Source organism: Paroedura picta, chromosome 14, assembly GCF_049243985.1.
Source record: "Paroedura picta isolate Pp20150507F chromosome 14, Ppicta_v3.0, whole genome shotgun sequence".
Classification (NCBI taxonomy): Eukaryota; Metazoa; Chordata; class Lepidosauria; order Squamata; family Gekkonidae; genus Paroedura; species Paroedura picta.
In genome coordinates, this window is record NC_135382.1 from 38,237,981 (window position 1) to 38,258,951 (window position 20,971).

The window sequence follows — 20,971 nt, forward strand, 5'->3', positions numbered from 1 at the left end:
CCTCCCCCCCTCCTTAGAGCAGATCTTTTTTAAAAACAAAAGGATTTCTACGTCCTGCTTCAGTCAACCCCACTTCTCCTATGGGATTATTTTCTTGGAGGATGGCCTAGAATCCTCCTTCCCACTGTGTGGTCATTTTGTGGTCTTTGCATTAGCAGCCCATTGTAAAGCAAACAAGATGAAGGATCACCCGCCGCCTACACATCCTTCTGCCTTGCTTTCGAGATGCTTTTGCAAGGCATTTTACCCTCTGATCTTGGCAGGCGTTCACTTTAAACAAAACGCCTCCCTGCTCAGGCCTCCGCTGTCCATCCCAGGGTTAGAGTTATGCTTTCAAGTCCGTCACAGCCAAGATGGCTACGTCCAGCTGTTTTTCGACCCTTGAAAAATTTTTAGGGATGCCATTCCCCTGGTGGGAAAGAGAACCTCCCCCCCCCCCAGTTTTACAGCTCATCTCCAGGCGACAGAAATTTGTTCCCCTAGAGCAGGGGTAGTCAACCTGTGGTCCTCCAGATGTTCATGGCCTACAATTCCCATGAGCCCCTGCCAGCAAACGCTGGCAGGGGCTCATGGGAATTGTAGGCCATGAACATCTGGAGGACCACAGGTTGACTACCCCTGCCCTAGAGAAAAGGGCTGCTTTGGAGGGGGGGGCTCCCTAGCATTCGACTCCATTGAGGTCCCTCCCTGCCCAAAATTCCACCCACTCCACCCCCAAAGTCTCCAGGTATTTCCTAGCCCAGAGCTGGCAACTGTCTTTACAGAGGACAGGTCGATTGACTACTAGTCCTGAATACCAAAGGGAGGGGATGGGCTTTCCCTTCCCTCTCAGCCACCATTCCCATCGGTCTAAAAGGAAACTGTGGCCCAACCTATCAGGGCCCTTCTATAAGCTCCCTTGTTGGCTGTGCAGCCGGGCCTCTCCTTCCCTGGGTTCTGCAGAAGGCAGCCTCTAGCCAAGGCAGCTTTTCAGCCGAGGATCTGAGGGAATTCCCATCTGCCCGTTTTATGGCTCTCTGGCCCTGCTGCAGTAGCTCGGCTATTACTGAAGCAATAAATCCAAGCAGAGCACACATGGGAATGATTCTTTCAGCTGAATGGTTATTCAGAGAGAGAGAGAGAGAGACACTCAGGCATCCAGTGGCTGCAAGAAAAATCCCAGAGGCCCAGATAGGGTTGCCAGCTTGGAGGCTTGGTGGTGGGGCCAGGAGAGGATGGGATTTCACGTGGGGAGAGACCTCAGGGGAGTAGCATGCTAGGGAGTCCCCCTTCCAAAGCAGGGGAACTGAACTCTGTAGCCTGGAGGTAATTCCAGGGGATCCCCCGGTTCCACCTTGAGGTTGGCATCCCGAGGCCCAGAGCACAGATCCTGCCTCATTCAATGGCAAGACCACGATTCAGCCAAGGTGAAGCTCTTAAACATTCCCACAGGTTTCCCTGGAAGAATTAAGCATGGGAGACAAACCCCCCCCCCCCAATTCCATGGGAAGTGCGAGGTGGGTAAACCCACTGAAATCAATAGGGTTTGGAGCACCTTTGTATAGGATTGTGGCTGTGAGATTCCAAGCCTATTGACACTTCTTCAGAGTAAGCCTTTTTGAATTCAGTTTAGAATACCGGGTATCTTTCAGGTGTCTCTGTTATCTCGTGGAGACACGCAGTCTCCAATTTACAAATCAAGTGACTATATCCTTTTCCAGAAAGGGAGTGTCAGAGGAGATGTATATTTAAGCATACTTAGACCAGGTACTTTCAGAATGTCTCCTCCAGTGCCCGGATTGGGTCAACAGGAGACTTCTTCTCCTTTGAGCACACTCCCTCCCTGCTTGCCTATGGAACAGCAGTTGAACAGAACAGTGATGGCAGACAACAGTTAGAACAGTCAGTTAGGTCTCTTCTCTCCTCTTTCTATAGTAGCTTTTCTCCATGAATAAAACTATTTTATTCTTTAAGCAGCCCTGTTTTTTTGCTCTGCCAACAATAATGCCGTGCAGCCCATCTCTCAAAGCATTCATTTTCTCCAGGGGAACTGAGCTTTATTGCCTGGACATCCGCTATAACTCGAAAACAGTGATACATCCCAGCTGGAGGTTGGCAACCCTAAGGCTGGCCTCCCACTCCCCGGTTCTGGACAAGCATCCCTGGGGCCCCCACATCGCTCTCTGTGTCTCCAGGCTCTTTTCGGTGGGTTCTTCATGGATGGTAGAATTAAACAGAAATTTCCTTCTAAATTTAAACAAGACCCCCCCCCCCCAGCCCCAGCTCCAGCCAAGCATGTTTGAAAGGAATCCGGAATGTGTCGGTGACATGTGCAATATAAAATGCTTCTATGTTTTGATAAAGTTTGGCTGGGTACTCCCCTCCCCCCCCCCACACCCCCGCAGACGAAATGCAGCTGGATCGAGATGGCCAGACTTGGCCATCGGTTCCTCTGGCTGCCTGTTGTAGTTTGCACTCGGAGGGAATAACCAAACCCATCTGAGCAGCGCAGTGCCGGTTTTTGAAGCCGCTCCTAATCTCAGTGGGGATCAAAACAGTGTACAGTGCATTTGGGGAAGAAACCCCGTCCCTGCAATGATAGCCAGACCTTTTTTTTCGGCTCAGGCTCATTTAGAAACAGCCTTTTAAACTCATGGGCAAGGAAGAGATCTCCAGTGTGAATTTCCAGCCGCTTCCTACTTTTATGGAAATTTTCCGTTCTGAATGCTTGGCTGCTTCAGTTGGGTGGGAGGCCCGGGAGAGGGGAAAGGAGGTGTCAGATTAGTGGGGTTTACTCTGTCTTCAGGGCCCCCAAATGCTGCCTGGTTCCTGAAGATGTTTACCTTCACCTAGAAGTCCTCCGTGAACATGAGTCCCTCAAGAACGTCTCACTAGGACTAGAAGTGGATAGGTGCTTTTGAAGTAGAGGATTCAGTCCTTCTGGGTCCATGAATTGGTGGGACGTTCTGCCACGTCACAACCAACTTATGGTGATCCCGTAGAGCAGGGATAGTCAAACTGTGGCCCTCCAGATGTCCAGATGTCCAGATGATCTTGAACAGCATGAGGTGATTGGGATGGCCAAACACCTTGATTCCATCTGACACATCCTGTATTTTTAGCACCATGAATTCAACCCTGGCAGAGGTTAGGGAGACGGCATCAGAGAGGCAGTCTCTGCCCATAAAAGGTCTCGCTGCAGCTTCTGTTGGGGGCCATGCAGGCAAGAGGCTATTTAGCAGAGCGAGGGCCAAGCCAGATGTGATGCTAGACGATCCAGCACAGGTTTTGCTCCACGGATAAGGCGAATAATAAATAAATAGATGTGGGATTGATAAATCAGATCAAGATGGTGGCACGCAGGACCGGGAGAACTTTTGCTCCTCACAGATGTGTCCCCCCCCCCAAAAAATTGTTACTTGCCACACTGTGAGTCACAAACAGGTCGTTTCAATTTGGCTTCCTTGTTTGACCCAATGAAGCAGGTTATCAGCTCCGGATGAGGACCATCTGAAGTCAGAAGAACATGCTACATGGAGAGCAACCACCTCCTTCCTTTATGGGCAGGTTGCACCTAAATTGGAAGCAGCCCGGGACAAAGGGGGAATGTGCTGGATATCCTGTGGGGGAGCTCCTGGTGTGGCTTGTCCTTTGGCTTCTCCAGCAAGTAATAGCCAGACTATCCTCTGATCTCCTGGGTAGATGACATAGGACACAGAATAAATAAACATTTCAAATTTGAATGCTCCACCGTCAGGACACATGTGACGCCTCTCCATCTGCCTGTTTCAGAAAAACCAATACATCTCAATTATCCGACTAGCGTCTTCCCTGCTGCCGCCAGAGCTCACGGAAAAAATACAAGGGTTACCAAAGGACTCGCAGAATCCCCCAAGACACCACTGAGTGATCTCAGGTATCTAATACGACACCCCCAAATCTTGTTCATCTCTAAGGCGCTACTGGATTCGAAGCTAGCTCCTACCGCAAAGCCAAAACCAGGGCATAACGGTGACCAAGACTTGCAATAAAAATTTACTTACCACCTGAGCATAGCCAGGTTGCTTGGAGGAAAGACATTTCCCGAGAGCCGGCAAAAGAGAGGTGCACTATCAGAGCAGTAAGCTGTTGACTCCTCATTAGTCCTCGTCCAAGAGCCATTCCTTGGTCCAGTTGGACGTGACCCCTGGAATTTTGGCTGCCCTTTGAACAAATCTTGGCCAGGCATCCCAGAGGAAAAACCTGTGCCTCCTGCAGTGGCACAGCCCGTTCCTGACAACCCCGGCTTCCCTTACGGCTACCATAAGAGGAATGGGAAGGCGACTGTAAGCCGCTTTGAGCCTCCTTTGGGTAGGGAAAAGCGGCATATAAGAACCAACTCTTCTTCTTCTTCTCCTCCTCCTACTCCTCCCAGGATCTGTAGGCGACCCCTAACTCCAAGTTCTGTATACTTTACTGTTGAGCGATGGCATTTGATGCTTCCAATTGACTGGTTGGAGGTTAGATGTCACACCCTCGATGCCAACAGTGGACATTTGTGGATGTGCCAGGTGACTGATGCCAAGCACAAAGCTAGCCTCGAAGCCATGATGTCACCAGAATCCCATCGCATGACCCCGATGCAAATTGAGGCTCCCACGGTTGTTATTTATATATATATACATTAAAAAATCTGAACAGATACAGCTGAGGAACTTAAATACTCAACTGGTCTGAGTGGGGAACACGACATGAGCCAGTTCTTCCAACTGCGGCACCCATGGGGAGAACCCACAGTGAGGGGGAGAGAACCCACTGCAGGTAGGTAGCCGGAAACGTCAGAGGAATGACACAGCGAGTGAGTGTTCTGCATGAGTGTGGCAGGTGTGCCTTTTTGAGAGCCAGTTTGGTGTAGTGGTTAGGAGTGCGGACTTCTAATCTGGCATTCCGGGTTCAATTCTGCACTCCCCCACATGCAGCCAGCTGGGTGACCTTGGGCTCGCCACGGCACTGAGAAAACTGTTCTGACCGAGCAGGAATATCAGGGCTCTCTCAGCCTCACCCACCCCACAGGGTGTCTGTTGTGGGGAGAGGAAAGGGAAGGCGACTGTAAGCCGCTTTGAGCCTCCTTTGGGTAGGGAAAAGCGGCATATAAGAACCAACTCTTCTTCTTCTTCTTTTGAGAAATGGAGAAAGAGGAAATCGAAGACAAGAAAACCCACACATCCCAGAACAGATCCCGAGTTAGACCAGTCCGTTTAATTCCTTTTGCAAAGGCTTTCGACTCCGTGAGCTGGATTCGTTCTCTCCCCCTCAGCTGTACATGATGTGAGAACTATACGATCATTCACAAAAGCCATAAAAGGGCATGCGCTGGTTGTATCCCTTCGGGTCAGTTTTTAACTTCATTCAGTCTACGCAGAAGTTTGCATGCACTGTCCGAAGACTGCAACCATCTGCCTGCCGGCAGTAAGGATTTCCCATCATGGCGAGATCTTTTTTCTCTCCCCCTCCCTTTTGACCCACTTAATGCTGATTAGAAGCCTTGAGGTGCTATAATATTTATCGGTCCACCATGAGACGTTGTGTTTCAAAACAGAACTCCTTCCAGGTCCTGCTCCCTGTGCGGTTTCCTCTGTTCAATGTGATGCTTTTCATCACGTCTCGCTGTCTCCATCCTCGTTTCAATACACAGGCCCTTTCCAGATTTATAAGAATACTTACCTAATGAGACACATCTGGCCTAATTCAGGCAAGACACAGTGACAGGAAGAATGAGTGGAAACCGAGAATTGTTAGGAAAGCTGCCCGGCTACTCATGTTTGCCCAGGAGAAGGACTTAGGCCTCACTGGAGGAGTAAATCTGGGGCTTGGGCTGTTCTACTGAAAGGTGAGCCTCTTGTGGCGCAGAGTGGTAAGGCAGCCGCCTGAAAGCTTTGCCCATGAGGTTGGGAGTTCAATCCCAGCAGCCGGCTCAAGGTTGACTCAGCCTTCCATCCTTCCGAGGTCGGTAAAATGAGTACCCAGCTTGCTGGGGGGTAAACGGTAATGACTGGGGAAGGCACTGGCAAACCACCCCGTATTGAGTCTGCCATGAAAACGCTAGAGGGCGTCACCCCAAGGGTCAGACATGACTCGGTGCTTGCACAGGGGATACCTTTACCTTTACCTTTTACTGAAAGGTGACATTTGAAAATCATGTTGGTGTTCAAGGCGCTACCTAGGGATGCCAACCTCCAGGTGGGGCCTGGGAATCCCCTGGAATTACAGCTCATCTCCAGGCAACAGAGATCAGTTCCCCTGGAGGAAAGGGCTGCTTGGGAGGGGGGGACTCCATAGCATCATACTCCTCTGAGGTCCTTCCCTGCCCCCAAATCCCACCCACTCTTAGCTCCACCCCCAAAGTCTCCAGATATTTCCCAACTCAGAGCTGGCAACCGCAAGACAGACCCAACACTATGAAAATATTATAAACGCTACCTCTCCCCAGTCCTTTCCTCTTCCCAGAACATGAAAAAAGAGGGTTTATTAATTTCATTTGGCTACCATTCATGACGAGAGAGATTGACAAAACTTCACAGCAAGACGTGAGAACCAGGGAGAGCGAGAACCATGAAACTCATTTTCAGGAGCAGGAGAAATAATTGTCCTTGTGTTTATCACACATCTATACCTAAAGGGATGTTCAAACCAGATGAGTCCTGTGTAACGGTATGTAGAGATTTTGCTCTTCTGAGATGCGTTCAGACATTTAGGTACGCTCACATTTCTGGGATCTTGCCTTGCATCTGGCACCATTCAGGACTCGTCAGAAGAAGATCTCACCCAAAAAGAACATGAGTGCAGGGTCATGCGGCTGGATCTTAATTCCTGCTTTGCCGTAGCATTGAAGCAAACGGGCTCTGCATGATGGATTTCTAGCTCTGATTAGGGAAGACAGGCAATTGAACTGTAAATTAGAAAACGCTTCAGTAGAAGAGCAGCAGGGTTTAAATAAAGCTCCAAGGCTCTCCGCCACTGGGGAGGGAAGATAAACCACCCACTTACCCAGGCTCTGGAAGGCCGGGGCAATTCAGAAGGGATGGGCATCCAAGGCAATCAAAGCCAATGACCTGCTTCTCCCTTCCCTTCTGCGTTGACCGGTTGAATCTAAACAAAAGCCAAGATCGACTGTGACAGCTGAAAGGCTGGCTGGCTGGCTTTTTAAAAAGGTGATGATTCTCCTTGCTTTCAAAGAAATACGGCCCTGCCAAGTTTTCCACTTTGGGGAAGAAGACATCTGTGTTTGATTCTTCTCAATCTGAATCTCTTGTTTCTAAATCTGACTTTGTTGTGGTCCATTTCCCTCTGCGTTGCAATTTGCGAAACAATGGTGTTGAGAGTGGAGATTAGCCTTGCAAGAGCAGATGGGCAGCCAGAAATCTGCTTGTGGGGATCTGGCCTGAAGATGTAACATTGTAAATGTTCTTAGCGCAGACAGGATTATTGCCAACATTTGGGAGCAGTTGAAAACTTTCCAGTCTGATAGTTATTCACAGGCAACATTGCCGAATTTCATTTTGTAGGGCAGGGGGAGATGGGAGGGGCAGGAAGAGGGCTGGGCAGATATGTGACTGATAAGGGGGTTATCCAACCAGTGTGATTAGCCTTTCTTGCAGCCAAATAGGATCATCCCAGTTGGCTTTTCTGTACATTTACACATTCCCATGACTTTATAATTTTACTGGTGTTTCTGGATTGTGTGAGATAATCACTGCAGAGTAATGGTTAGAGTGCTGCATGAGGATCTGAGAGAGCCAGGTTCAAATCCTGCTGCACAGGGTTGTTGGGAGAAGAAAACAGAGGTAAGGAGGAGGATGTCCTCCATCTTGCCACTAGATATACTAACTGGCCTCTCTCCTGGGAATCCCTTTCTTTAAAAAAGACATTAGATAATTTAATTAAGGATAGGTTTGTCGGTGGTTACGAGCCATGGAACCTCCACGTCCTGAGGCAGGATACCTTAAAGTGCTGAACACAGGCATGGGGAGGGAACGACGACAGTTGCTGCCTCCATGCCCTTCTGGCAACATTCCCAAGAGCATCTCGCTGTCTGGTTTCAGAAACCAAATTAACCATGCCGTCCTCTGCAAAAGGAGGTCAGTAGGCGTAGAAGGGTACAAACCCTGCATCAGTTTGCCATGCAAAGGAACCCTGGGGTTGACCCAGCTGATCTTTGCTTACGTTCTCACAGCACCTAGGAAGGCCCCCAAACCTCACCAAACAGCAACCGGAGAAAGTACACAACAGCTGTCGAGCTACGCAGACAGATCTTGGAAAGGGTGGCAAAACTTCTTGCCAGAAACAGCCGTGCCTTTTTCTCCAAGACCTTTATTTTCGGCTTCCCCCCTTCCTCATTACAGCTGCCAGTCATCTGATCCTCTCTCTCTCTCTCTCTCTCTCTAGCTTTGAATGGGCCTCTCTAGGAGTGCCAGATGTTGAAACAAAGGTCTAAAAATAATCTTTCCATCTATCTTTCCAGGGCACAAGCTCTCGGAACAGCTGCAAGATCAGAGAACTGATCAAATTTGGAGTCAGAAAACTTCCAAGAGGGATCCTGGTAGGAGACCCAGGGCTTTGGTCTCTCCCCCCCTCCCTCTCTTTGTGTTAAAGACAAGAGCTGTGCATTTTGACTAAACCGTTTGGACTCTTCTACTCTCTGGGGAAACTCCGAAGACAACTTGATCCCTGACGTCCGGATCCTGGAGTTCTCATTTTACTTGTTCGCGAGGAGGCACTGCTGGCTGTTGGAATGGGCTGCAAATGGCATTTCTGCCCCAAGATCTTGGCTGCAGCTGCCTGTCTCCTGCTTCTGTTCTCACATTTGGGCTTTGCAAAAAGACGGCAGAAACGTGGTCTTCACTTGAAGCTGGCAGAGAAATACGATGTGAGTATTGGGAAGATGTCTCAGGATGCCCAGGAAAATTGCCGGAATTATAGTTTAGGAACTTTTTTTGGGGGGAGGGGTTAAAATCACAATTTATCCTGTGATAAAGTTTCTGGGACTCCAGGTGCCAGAGAGGATTTCTTGATTCTAAACTGCCAAACTAGGCTGAATTCTTTTATCTGCCTTTCATTAGCAAAGGAGGAGGATGAAATTCAATTTTCCTCAGTCTGGGCTTGATCCTGTTTACGTAGGAATCGGGGCTCACCACTAAGTCCCAGCTCATGAAATATTTATTTATTTATTTGACTTTTACCCCGCCAATCCCCAAAAGGGTTGAGGGCAGCTTTAGGGGAACTCAAGCTCAGTTCCCCAAAACGGCTCAGGGTAACTTTAGAGGAGCTAGTATTCAGTTCCCCTAAAAGACTGTGGATTAACTACAAAGTCCTTGCACCTGAGTAGACTGTTTTTGCTTTGCTGAAATCAGACATGTGCATCAGAAGCAAAGTTCTCATCTGGGAGGGGGCACAAAATGGCCAGAGGCATGTACAGAGTGCCATTTGGGGATTAGCCCCCCCCCCCCCCCGCTGCTAGGGTCCTTTTGAAATACTAAGTGTAAAATGAGTCAGGTTCTTAATTGAAGAATTAAGATCCTTCTTTGTCTGTCTGTTGTGGATCGTTCTGCACACATGGAATAATGCACTTTAGATGCGTTTTCAATGCACTTTAAAAAGTGCATTGAAAGTGCATTATCCAAGTCTATTAATTCCTGAGTAAGTGCATTGTAGGGAGGGTTGCCAGCTCTGGGTTGGGAAATACCCGAGACTTTGTGGGTAGAGCTGGGAGTGGGCAGGATTTGGGGTGGGGAGGATAACACTTTGGAGCCCCCCCTCCAAAGTAGCCATTTTCTCCAGGGGGACTGATCTCTGTCGCCTGGAGATGAGCTAGAATTCCAAGCATCCCTAAATTGCAGGTAGGGGATTGAACTGGGTAAGTATTGCCACCGTGTAATGATCACCTAGATCAAATCAAACCTGAACAGTCCCTAGAAGAGAAATGACCAATCTGGGGCTCTCATGTTGTGGTCACATCTTGAAAAGAGAAGAGTCACCAGAAAAGCCCTGGAAGGGTTTCCCAAAGGGGTGGGAGTTAATTGATCTTTAATATATATTTTAAAAGGTGCTAAACGTTTATCGGATGATATGACCATGTATGGTCAAATGTTGATCCACCCACCCCTTCCCAAAATGGCCAATGATGGGCCTAGAGGGGTAGAAAGGGGAGGGGCCTCAGGGGGGCGTGTCCACAGCTCTGCTTCCCAACCGTATTCTGCACGATTGTGCCACTTCTGGGGTTCCTCGAAGCCTGAAGAATATTTCAGGGGTTTCTCAAGAGCACAAAAGCTGAGAAAGGCTGGTACAAGCTTTTGTGGCCATGCCCACTTCCAGAGCAACACAGCTGCCCACCGGAATCCAGTGTGCCTTAGGAATATCTTTAAATACTGCAACGGCTCCGAGGTCTACCATTTTTAAAAGAAATTCGACGATACCCCCCCCTCTTTTCTTAGCCTCCCCCCTCGCTTACATTCTGGCTCCTGGCGGTATTTCTGGACAGGTATTAATTAAGAGAGCTTGTTCAAACCTGGTTCCCTCCTGCCGAGGCGCCCCCAGGCTATTTCAGCCGAGAACAAGCAGCAGAACATGCTGAGCTAGCAGGCCTCGTGTTTCTTTGGCGCTCCTGCCCCCCCCCCTCCGGGGTAATGTAGGATTGAGGAGGAATGCCCAACATGCACAAGGAGGAGGAGAAGGGCTGGGTTTTGTACACCCTGCTTTTCACTCCCCAAAGGAGTCCCAAAGCAGCTTACAAAAAACTTTCCCTCCCTCTCCCCACAACAGGCACCATGAGAGGTTGGGGGGGGGGGAGCTGAGGGAGCTCTGCGAGAACTGTTCTGCAAGAACGGGGTTTGATTTCCCCTACTCCGCCACATGCAGCCTGCTAGGTGACCTTGAGCCAGTCACCGTTCTCTTAGGGTTGTACTCGCAGAACACTTCTCTCAGAGCTCTCTCACCCCCACCTTCCTCACAGGGTGTCTCATGGGAGGAGAGGAAGGGGAAAGTGTTTGTCAGCCACTTTGACAACTCCTCCGGGTAGTGAAAATTGGGGCATAAAAAACAATCATTCCTCTTCTGGCCAGCTGCCCCCACAAACCTCAAGAAAGCTTTCTTGAGAACTTCCACCCCAAATGCTGAGGGCCGCTCTCTGCTAAGAAAGGCTGTGCTGAAATTCTCTGGGTGAGTGACAGCCATTCTCTTGGGGTATAAGGAGGAGGGGAGTTTTTTTATATAACTTGCAGGAACCAAGCGGGATTTGGCAGGGCTCAGTTCCCATGAGAGGAAACGGATTACGGAGCAGGTGGAAGTTGAAAGGGGCAGCTGTATTGTTCGAGGCTGAAAATGCAAGGCCCTTTTATCGCCCTTTCCTTGAAAGTGCCTTTCCCGTCATTGTTCCCAAGAACCCTCTAGGATTACGAACACAGAAAGGGCAAGAGAAATCTCTTCCCTTTGAATTCACCCAGGCCTATAACGGGGAAGGGCCAGCGGTCAGTCTATTATTGAACAGCCCCTCATGATCCGGAACATCTCTAGGCGGACTAGACATCCCTTTCAGTTGGCAAAATCTAAACGATGCAAAACGGTGGAGTTTACATAAGGTTTCACTTACACAAGATTTTTCTTTTTGAGCAGAAAAGGAGAACAAGAGGGTGATTTGGCGGTGAATTAGAACCTGGAACTACTTTGGTGGGCCTTTAGTCAATGAGATTGGGGAAGCCCACAGGGTTGTTGTGACAGACTGCACCTCAAAAGGTTGAGAAGGGTTGCCAGCTTTGGGTTAAGGGGACGCTGGGGTTTGGGGAGGGGTGAGATCTCAGCCGGGTATAAGGCTATGGAGTTCCCTCTGCAAAACAGTCATTTTCTCCAGGGGACTTGATCTCAGTAATCTAGGGACCCATTGTACTTTTGGCAGGTCTCCTCACCCAGCCTAGAGGTTGGTAAACCTCTGACTCTCCCCGTAGGTGTGGGGTGCTGTTTTGCTTTCTGTGGCCAGCCAGGCGAAGAAGAGAGCCAGGAAGAGTGCTCCAAAGCCAGTGTGATGGAAGGAATACAGGATGGGGCATCCATAGGCCAGACGTGGGCTCACTTCCTGAATTTGTGAACAATAACACATCACTGGCCAGTAAGGATGCCAACCTCCCGATGTGGGCAGGGGGGAAACCTGCTGGAATTACAACTGACTGCCAGATTAGAAATAATTATGTATTTAGAACATTTATTCCACTTCTCCTGCAGAAAAAGGGCTCCTTTGGAAGCTGGACTCTGTGGTGTTATACCCAAGTCAGGTCCCCACACTCCTTAAAGCCCTCCTTCCCCAGGCTCCACCCTCAAACCTCCAGGGATTCCCAAACCTGGAGCTGGCAACCTCACGGACCAGCATTATCACTGGCAGTCTTCAAGCAAAGGTTGGATGCACACTTTTCTTGGGTGCTTTAGGATGCTTAGGGCTGATCCTACGTAGAGCAGAGGGTTGGACTAGATGGCCTGTATGGCCCCTTCCAACTCTATGATTCTATGATTCTATTTCTCCCACACAGTCCACCGAAATGAAGGCAGGCATCTGTTCTTGTTGCCTTCTGCTTTATCTTAGCCCAGAGGGATGACACAAGAGAAGCTATGTCTGCGTTCAGATAAGACACCCTAGGCGGGCAAAATGCCCATTCCCTCAAGGGCATGTTCTTTCTAAAAGACCGCTAGTTTTGATGAGTTGTCATCCAGGTGCTACTGAGCTGGCAAAGACAACAGGGACTCCTTTTCTAGTCTTTGTCTACTGCAAAAAAACACAAAAAGGGGATCTTGCGGCACCCGAAAGACAAATAGATCTATTGAAGAAGTTTTAGGCAGGTTGCCGGGTTGGTTTATAGTGGGAGAAATGACAGCTCTCATGACAGGGATGAGAATTTTGGACTGCACAAATATTTCTTTGCATCTCCACATTCTCCTTCCTGGAACGGAGCAAATTTTATTATTTTTTTCCTGGAATTGCACCACATTTTAAAAGGTCCTGGTAGACAGTGACTGAAGTTTCATCCCGTGCTTTTGATGACGTGGCCTCTAGTCCACAAAATGTTCCAGCTCTGGTATGAACGCCACGGGGATTACACGTCTCTGCAGCCATCAACGCAGTCACGGCCATCGAACTTGGGAAAGATTGCAGGATTTACAGTATGGAAATGACAATAAATAAGAGGGTCCCCAACCCTGAGTCCTTGGGTCACTGAAGTTGAAGAAGTGCTGAAAGGAAAAGTCCTCCCCCACTTCCAAATTTTTGGCTTGGGGGTTACCAATGGAAGAAAGCTGTCATTCTGAACCCCTTGGGTGTGAAACTCTTGACTGATGTAACTGCAGAGTCGCATAATGACATTCAGCTGCAAAATCTTGCCATCTGTGCTTCTCCCAGTTGAGTCCTGTGGTTTTAAAGCTGCTTTCAGGGAGTTTGGGGGTGGAGCCTGCAGAGGGCGTGGCTTGGGGAGGGGAGGGGAGGGACTTCAATGGGGTATAATGCTGCGCAGTCCATCTTCTAGGCAGCCTTTTTTCTGGGGGAACTGATCGGTCACCTGGAGATGAGATGTAATTCTAGAGGATCCCCAGGTCCCACGTGGATGCTGCCATCCCTATCCCCAGGGCTTAACAGGGATACTGGTTTCTTTTCTCATTCAGCCCTTATATCTGTAATGTAACATGATGAAAAGTAGGTGTTGTAATTTGGAATGGTACATTGGAATGTACTTCTCTGATCTGGAGTTACAGCAAGCTCTGGTACCGGTGTCCATGTTCAAATGACATGTTGTATTATTGTGGGTGAGGAATTGTTTAAAGTTGGGGGGGAGGGCTGTCTGTGCACAAGAAAAGGTTCCCCCACTCCAATACTTGTGAAAGAGAAATGTTGTTATCCAGTAGAGTCTCTGGAAGATTCTTTTGAGCCAAGAGCTGAACATGACCACAAGCGGAAGCATGGTGCAAATGATGCAGTGGGAGAAAGAGTTTTGGAAGGTAAAGCACTTTACGGGTGATTCTCTAGGGTTACCACCAATCTGCAGATTATTGCCAATTGCTACCATCTGCTGGATCATCTGAGTACTGCAGAGGATGCTCCAAATCTGAGCAGGAAATTAACAGCGTTTTCCCAAATGTTTCATTTGAAATATAGAACAACATTCCTACTACACTTTCCAATATATAAGACACATGGACTGACACTCCAGCAGCTGTGTCTGAAGAAGTGAGCAGGGACTCACAAAAGCTCATCTTCCGCCATGAAATTTGTTACTTTTTAAGTCGCACCTGGACTCTGGCTCTTTTCTACTCCTACACACTAACTTGGGTTCCCAGCCATGGTTTGGGAAACACCTGGAGATTTTGGGGGTGGAGCCAGGAGTGGGCAGGATTTAAGGCTGGGAGGGGCCTCAGTAGAATCTAATGCTATGGAGTCTACCCTTTAAAGCAGCCCTTTTCTCCAGGGGGACTGATGCTTGAGGCTGATCCTGCCTTGAGCAGGGGGTTAGACTAGGTGGCCTGCATGGCCCCTTCCAAGTCCCTTTCATCTGGAGATGAGCTGTAATTTCAGAGGATCCCAAGATCCCACCTGGGGACGGGCATCCCTCATGACAACCCATCATGATTTAGTTCCACTAGAAAAAACTGTGCAATAATTCTGCGAAGGCTCAAGGGGGTGGCAGGTGACAATGGGTGAGCGAGAGGGTTGTGAGTGTCCTGCATTGTTCAGGGGGTTGGACTAGATGACCCATGAGGTCCCTTCCAACTCTATTATTATTCTAATAAAGTTTGGGGAAAAATCCTTGGGTGGGGGCGTAGTTATCCGGACTGAACCTGCGTTGTGTTTTCCAAGGACTACGAGTACCCCCTTCATTCTCACGGGGCGCACTACCAGAAGAACGACCGGTGTCCTCCCCCGCCACAGACTCTGCCGGACCGGGCCTGCGAGGTGCCCGGATGTCGCTCCGACTCCGAGTGCGAAAGGCACAAACGCTGCTGCTACAATGGATGCATCTACGCCTGCCTGGACTCCGTGCCGCCACCCCCAGGTTGTGATGACCGCCAGCAGCCGTGAAAAGACCCGTATTTATTTGGTTAACGTTGCTTGTAGCCCGCCTTTCTCGCTTGGACTCCAGGCGGATTACACAACATGAGTCAATACAATTGACAGGACAGAGCGCCGCCTCGGGAATTAGGAGTCTGAACCAACCAGATGTCAAGAAGTAAAGCAAAGCAGGGGTAGTCAACCTGTGATCCTCCAGATGTCCATGGACTACAATTCCCATGAGCCCCTGCCAGCGTTTGCTGGCAGGGGCTCATGGGAATTGTAGTCCATGGACATCTGGAGGACCACAGGTTGACTACCCCTGAAGTAAAGCATATTGTGACATATTAAACCAGGCTTTCTCAACCAGGGTTTCTTGATGGCCCTGGAGGGGTTTTGCAAATGGGCCAGAGCTAATTAATTTTGAATACATTTTTAAAAGTTGCTAAATTGGGTGATATGACCATTTATGGCCATGTTAACCTACCATGACGGGCCTGGAGGGGGTGGGAAGGGGAGGGGAGGGGAATTGTAGTCCATGGACATCTGGACAGCCACACCTCAGCTACCCTTCTAGAGGATATTGGATTATCCAGGGGACTTAGTTGGTGCCACATACAAGGCGAAAGACAGAAGTTGTCCAAGCAAAAGGAATCGCAGCATGTGGAAGTCACTGTCACATGATGGGGTTTCTTGGCAGCTGCCAGAAATGATTAGAGAAACACACCAGAGAACAGCAGACTGCATGGGTCAGTGATTCAGCCCAGCTCCCCTGCTTCCTCTGTTCCCTTTGCCCATCCTTTTTGTGGTTTCTCTGCAGTTCTGGATTGGCTGGTGCAGCCCAAACCACGCTGGCTGGGCGGAAACGGCTGGTTACTGGACGGACCAGAAGAAGTTTTGCAAGGTACGTTGTGGTCAGAAAAACACATGGATCTTTTGGAAGGTCCAGGCAAGTTCTTGACTGCCACTGCATAAAGGACAGGTCGTGTGGAGTAGTGGTGAGACACAACGGGTTGGGGGCAAGGAGAAATAGGGGTCCCAGGCAGTGCTTGCCAGCCAGCCAGGGGCAATGTCCTGGGAGACAAATGAAGTCAGAAAAAGTTCTGACCACAGAGATCTTGGAGATTCCTGCGACTACCCAGAAGCGACAAGAATAGTCCTAGCAATTGCCAGAAACTCTACAGTAAGACTGACCATTGACAAGGACTCTATGGCAAGGTTTACCATAGAGTTTCTGGCCATTGCTAGAGTGACCCTTGATGCTCCCGAGTGGCTCTAGGAATCACTAGGATCTCTGTAGTCAAGTAGGCTAGGCCCCATTTTTCTTTTTCATTTGTTCTCCCCCTTTTTGCCCCAGTTTCCACCTGCAGTCAGCTGACCCTCTGCAGGCAAGGGCTGCAATTGGCTGGGGATGCCCCACTATGAGCTGGCAAAGGGGAGCCCCACGCGGTACGCTTGAGAATTTAGCGGGATTGCCCTGTGATGTTTGCATTGCAGCCGAGGCCTGCAGCACCACGGAAGACGGCGAAGAGCCCCTGCACTGTCCAACGGGATACGAATGCCACATCATTAACCCTGGCAATGCCGCTGAGGGCATCCCCAACAGGGGGCAGTGCATCCGGCAACGGGGCAATTCAGGTACGTCAGCTGGCATGGGCAGGCTGGGGGGGAACAGAAGCATTTTGCATTTCCGGTTGGGTCTGGGTTCAGCCCTGGGCCAGGCCCTAGGGTTGCCAACCCCCGGGTGGGAAATTCCTGGAGATTTGGGGCTGGGGCCTGGTTTGGAGAGGGACCTCCCCAGGGTATAATGCCACAGAGTTCCCCCCATGCAGTATAAAACAAATTGCCTCCAACTCCCCTTGGAGTTGCCAGCTTCCAGGTGGAAGTGGCCTGGAGGTCTCCCAGAAGTAAAGCTAATCTCCAGGCACCAGAGAGCATTTCCCCTGGAGAAAATGGCCACGTTGGAGGATGGACTTTGTAGCATTCAACCCTGTTGGGTCCCTTCCTTCCTGAGGCTCCACCACCCAAAATCTCCAGGAATTTCCCAAACCTGGAGTTGGCAACCCCATCTTGCTTGTATTGCTTGCTTCTCGCCACTGTTCCACCGAGAAGGCAACAAGCAGTCCATCTGCTCAATGCTCAGTATTTCCGGCCACTTTCTGGGTGGTTGGGGAACACGATGCTACTTTCCCAGCCAGGCACAGCCAGCATCCCAAGTGTCTGCCGTGCCTTTTATGCAAATGTGCCATTTAAAACTTCCAGCAGAGTGTAGGTGGCTTTTGCCCCACCAGATAATTATTGCATGATGCCTTTTTTGTCTTCCTTCCCCAGATGGACGGAACCTGCAGGCTAAATATTACAAGGAATACTTGGGTAAGACGCCAGCAGTCAGATCTGGTCCTGGCTGTGATGAATTCGGTTCCATGCATGCCGGCAGCACGTCAGGTTTGCCCTACCACACACCTGGTTGCTGCGATCGAAACAGACCAGGGGCTGGTTTATGTGTGCAAGGTCAAGGGATGCTTTGCATATGCAAATAGGTGTCTGTGGATATTTGAGAACTGGACCTCTCAGTGGCCAGCCCCCATGTCCCAGGTGATGGCTCGCTTTAGAATAAAAGATGAATGAGGGGAGAACCAGGAGGAAAGGTGGCTTGGAATACCACAGTCTTGTCAGATCTCATCTGCTAAGTAGGGTCAGGTTTTGGAAGGGAGACCACCAAGGAAGACTCTGTAGAGGCAGGCAATGGCCAACCACCTTGGCTTCTCACTTGCCTTGAAAGCCCCTTGCTGGGGTTCGTACTTGGATGGGGGACCACCAAGGAATACTCTGCAGAGGCAGCAATGGCCAACCACCTTGCCTTGAAAGCCCCTCGCTGGGGTTGGATGGGAGACCACCAAGGAAGACTCTGTAGAGGCAGGCAATAGCCAACTCCCTTCTGATCCTCACCTGCATTGAAAGCCCCTTGCTGGAATTATCATGTCAGCTGCGACCAAATAGCACTTATGTAGGTAAGGGAAGAACCTGACTGAGGTTTATAAAATCCTGCATTGTGTACGTGAGTTTCTCATCCAAAAAGGAATGTCCACCTCTTGGGCTCTCCTGCCCGAGGGCCCTTTTAGGTCATGACCTTGTTCCAATTGTTGAAAGACCCTCCTTTCTGTCGACTGGCCTTTCTAATCTTCCGTGCCATTCCTGTTTTACAGGAAGCAGCTCGAACAACGTGGTGGGTTTGGGTTACGTGAAGCAGCAGCAGAAACACCTTGGTTGATTCACGAGAAGTCCCGTGGAGGACACAAAGACGGATTGGCCCTCGGTGTGAAGATACACAGCAACACCTCTGCTCCTCTTGTTCCCAACGGGCCTTCTCCACCAGGCCACCTGTGCACTCAATTCTCGTTGTATTTGGAAGCCAGCATCTCCCCTCTGGACTTGACCTCCTCACTTCTCATTTTGGGAGGGTGGCCAGCTCTCCCTTGGCCACCAGCAGGGGGGTAGGGTTGCCAGCTCCAGGTAGGGAAACTCCTGGAGATTTGGGGTGGAGTCCAGGGACTTTAGTGGAGCACAATGTCATCGACTCCAGCCTCTCAAGCAGCCATTCTCTCCAGGGGAATTGATCTCTGAAACCCGGAGAAGAGCTGCAATTCTGGGGGATCCCCACATCCCACAAGGAGGCTGGTTTCCCTATATTTTGGTGTGCCCTTCTCTCTGTTGGCTTTCCTTTTTGTCTGTCGGATAACCCCAGAGCTACTGATCCAGTTGGACTCCTTGTCTTCCAGGCTCAGCCTCACCTAGGGTTGCCAACTAACTCTGGGTAGGAATGTTGAGGGTGGACCCCAAAGTTTGGGGAAAAGAGAGCCCCCAATGTGGCATAATCCCACAGAGTCTGCCTGCAAAGTCCATTGTCTCCAGGAGATCAGTTGGCACAACAGGGGGTCTCCAGGCCCCACCTGGCGATTGGCAACCCAAGATTCAGACCAACACCCCAGCTGGGAGATGGACCAAGGGGATTGTTCCCTGGAAATACAGAGATAATAAGAGCTTGACACCGTGTCTGTGGGCACGGGTGCTAGACTCCCTTTCCACTCACTCCATGCACGATGGAGAAGTCTGCATTTGGGACCGAGTTCTCTTGCTTTCTGAACTCATCTGGCTGCCATCACTCGTGTCTCATTTCAATGAGCGGTAATATCTTACTGGGAGGGAAGGCAGCACGGCAGAGCCGCAATCTCATTAGATCTCAGTAGCCCGGCAGGGTGGGGTCTCGGATGGGAGACCACAAAGATGCTGCTGTAGAGGAAGACCAAGGCACTTCCCACTTGCCTAGACAGCCCCTTGCTACAACCTGACCGCACTTTAAATGCACGCAGTCGTATCTCACTCCTTGTAGAAGAAAATAAATCTCCTGCTCATCGACTTCTGCCTGCCTGTTTCACGGGTGTCCTGTCGGCATCCTGTCCGGTTCAGGGGTTGGTGGGAGGTCCTCCTCCCGGGAGGACTCGATCCGGCTCTTCTGCTCAGACCCTTCCCACAGTACCGTCATGGTATCGTCACAGCATCCTCCTTCCAGCTTGGCACAGCCGTTAGAGAGAGCTGGACTAGGATCTCAGAGGCCCAGGTTCAAATCCCCCCCCCCACTGCCATGGAAAGCTTGATGGGTGACCTTGGGCCATTCACGTCCCTTCGGCCTAACGTACCTCACAGGGCTGTGGTGTGGGTCAAGTAGGGGAGGAGAATGATCCATGCCTCTTTGGGACCATGCAGGGGAGAAAGGCAGTGATATTTATTTATTTCTCAATGATTGGGAACGGGGAGCAGGGACAAAGAGCTAACATCAGCTTGGCAAAGCAAATGTACGTACAGCTACCTAGATGTATAATGAGGCCAGTTGTATAATGAGGCCTTCTTCTTTGCTGCTTCAGCCCAAAACAAGAGCCCACCTGGATCTACCTGGTGTCAGGTGCTGGTTGCTTAGAAACCCAGAAATGTGTGGGTTTCATGAGGCTGGGTTATTTGTATTGCTCCTACAAATCAGTTTAATGAGTTTACGCTCTTTTAAAAACTGAGGTTCATCAGTTGACAGAGGAGTCTTCCCTTAACTCACTGCTACCTAGAATGGACTCGCACAGGGGTGAATCACAGGTGCAGGTTCGCCTTCCTCCCCGTGCGTGCAAGGTGGTGCCTGATTCGGATGGGGACCAGGACACATTTGCCCAACTTGAAATGGTTGGTGGGGGGGCTATTTGGCCCACTGGGGAACCCTTGCAGTCCCGCTTCTGAAACGTCAGCCGTTGTTCCTGTTCTGTTTAATATGTGAAGTATGCGGAAAATCATTCCAAGAAATCAACTCCGTGCCGAGAACAGAACGTTGCCGCATTAATCCCCGTGGGTGACCGTCCATCGAACGGTTCAATTTCACCCTCCCTCCCAACAGCTGAGGAGCCAATTCTAGGTTGGAAAATTCCAGGAGATCTGAGGTGAGGTTTGGGGGATTATAGGGACCCCAGCTGGGTAGAAGGCCCTTCAGACCACCCTCCAAGCAGCCATTCTCTCCAGGGGAACTAATCTCTGCCATCTGGAGACCTGTCATAAACCCGAGAGGTCTCCAGCCCCCACCTGGAGGTTGGCAACACTATCTGGACACTAGGGTTGCCAGTTCTGGTTTGGGAGATCCCTGGAGATTGGTGGGGGGGGGGATAAAGGATGGTGTTTGGGAAGGAGAGAGAATTCCGTGGGGTCATTAGACCACAGAGGTCATTCACAGAGTCCACAACCCCACCTAGGCCACCCTTCAAATCAGCCATTTACTCCAGGGGAACGCATCTCCGTTGTCCAGGGATCAACTGTAATCCCACATATCCAGCCCCTACCTGGAGGTTGGCAACGCCATGCCTAGTCCAAAAGATGACCCGGTAAACTCCACAACCAAGTGGGGAC

The 20,971-nt window shown here is 50.1% G+C and overlaps 2 protein-coding genes across 4 annotated transcripts in view; one reads left to right on the forward strand and one right to left on the reverse strand.

Annotated features, from left to right (window-relative positions):
- KCNG4 (potassium voltage-gated channel modifier subfamily G member 4) overlaps positions 1-20,971 on the reverse strand; it is a 61,323-nt gene that overhangs the window by 40,049 nt on the left and 303 nt on the right. The window lies entirely within an intron of this gene.
- WFDC1 (WAP four-disulfide core domain 1) lies at positions 8,225-19,450 on the forward strand. Of its 3 annotated transcripts, none has more exons than XM_077310717.1 (7): positions 8,225-8,884; positions 13,894-13,986; positions 14,843-15,038; positions 15,855-15,938; positions 16,532-16,672; positions 17,366-17,407; positions 18,241-19,450. In XM_077310717.1, the coding sequence occupies exons 1-7, from the start codon at positions 8,750-8,752 to the stop codon at positions 18,303-18,305; spliced, it is 756 nt and encodes a 251-aa protein (XP_077166832.1). In that variant the 5' UTR covers positions 8,225-8,749; the 3' UTR covers positions 18,306-19,450. The 3 variants fall into 3 exon arrangements, with proteins under 3 accessions (XP_077166832.1, XP_077166833.1, XP_077166834.1); XM_077310719.1 differs by having other exon boundaries at positions 8,748-8,884; positions 13,891-13,986; XM_077310718.1 differs by lacking the exon at positions 13,894-13,986 and having other exon boundaries at positions 8,246-8,884.

What these genes read in the sequence shown, in the direction of transcription:
- WFDC1 (XM_077310717.1), top strand. Translation starts at nt 8,750, where the DNA reads ATGGGCTGCAAATGGCATTTCTGCCCCAAGATCTTGGCTGCAGCTGCC. An exon ending in GGGAGAAAGAGTTTTGGAAG is followed by an intron (nt 13,987 to 14,842) that starts GTAAAGCACTTT and finishes GTGTTTTCCAAG; the next exon opens with GACTACGAGTACCCCCTTCA. An exon ending in CTCCGTGCCGCCACCCCCAG is followed by an intron (nt 15,039 to 15,854) that starts GTTGTGATGACC and finishes GTTTCTCTGCAG; the next exon opens with TTCTGGATTGGCTGGTGCAG.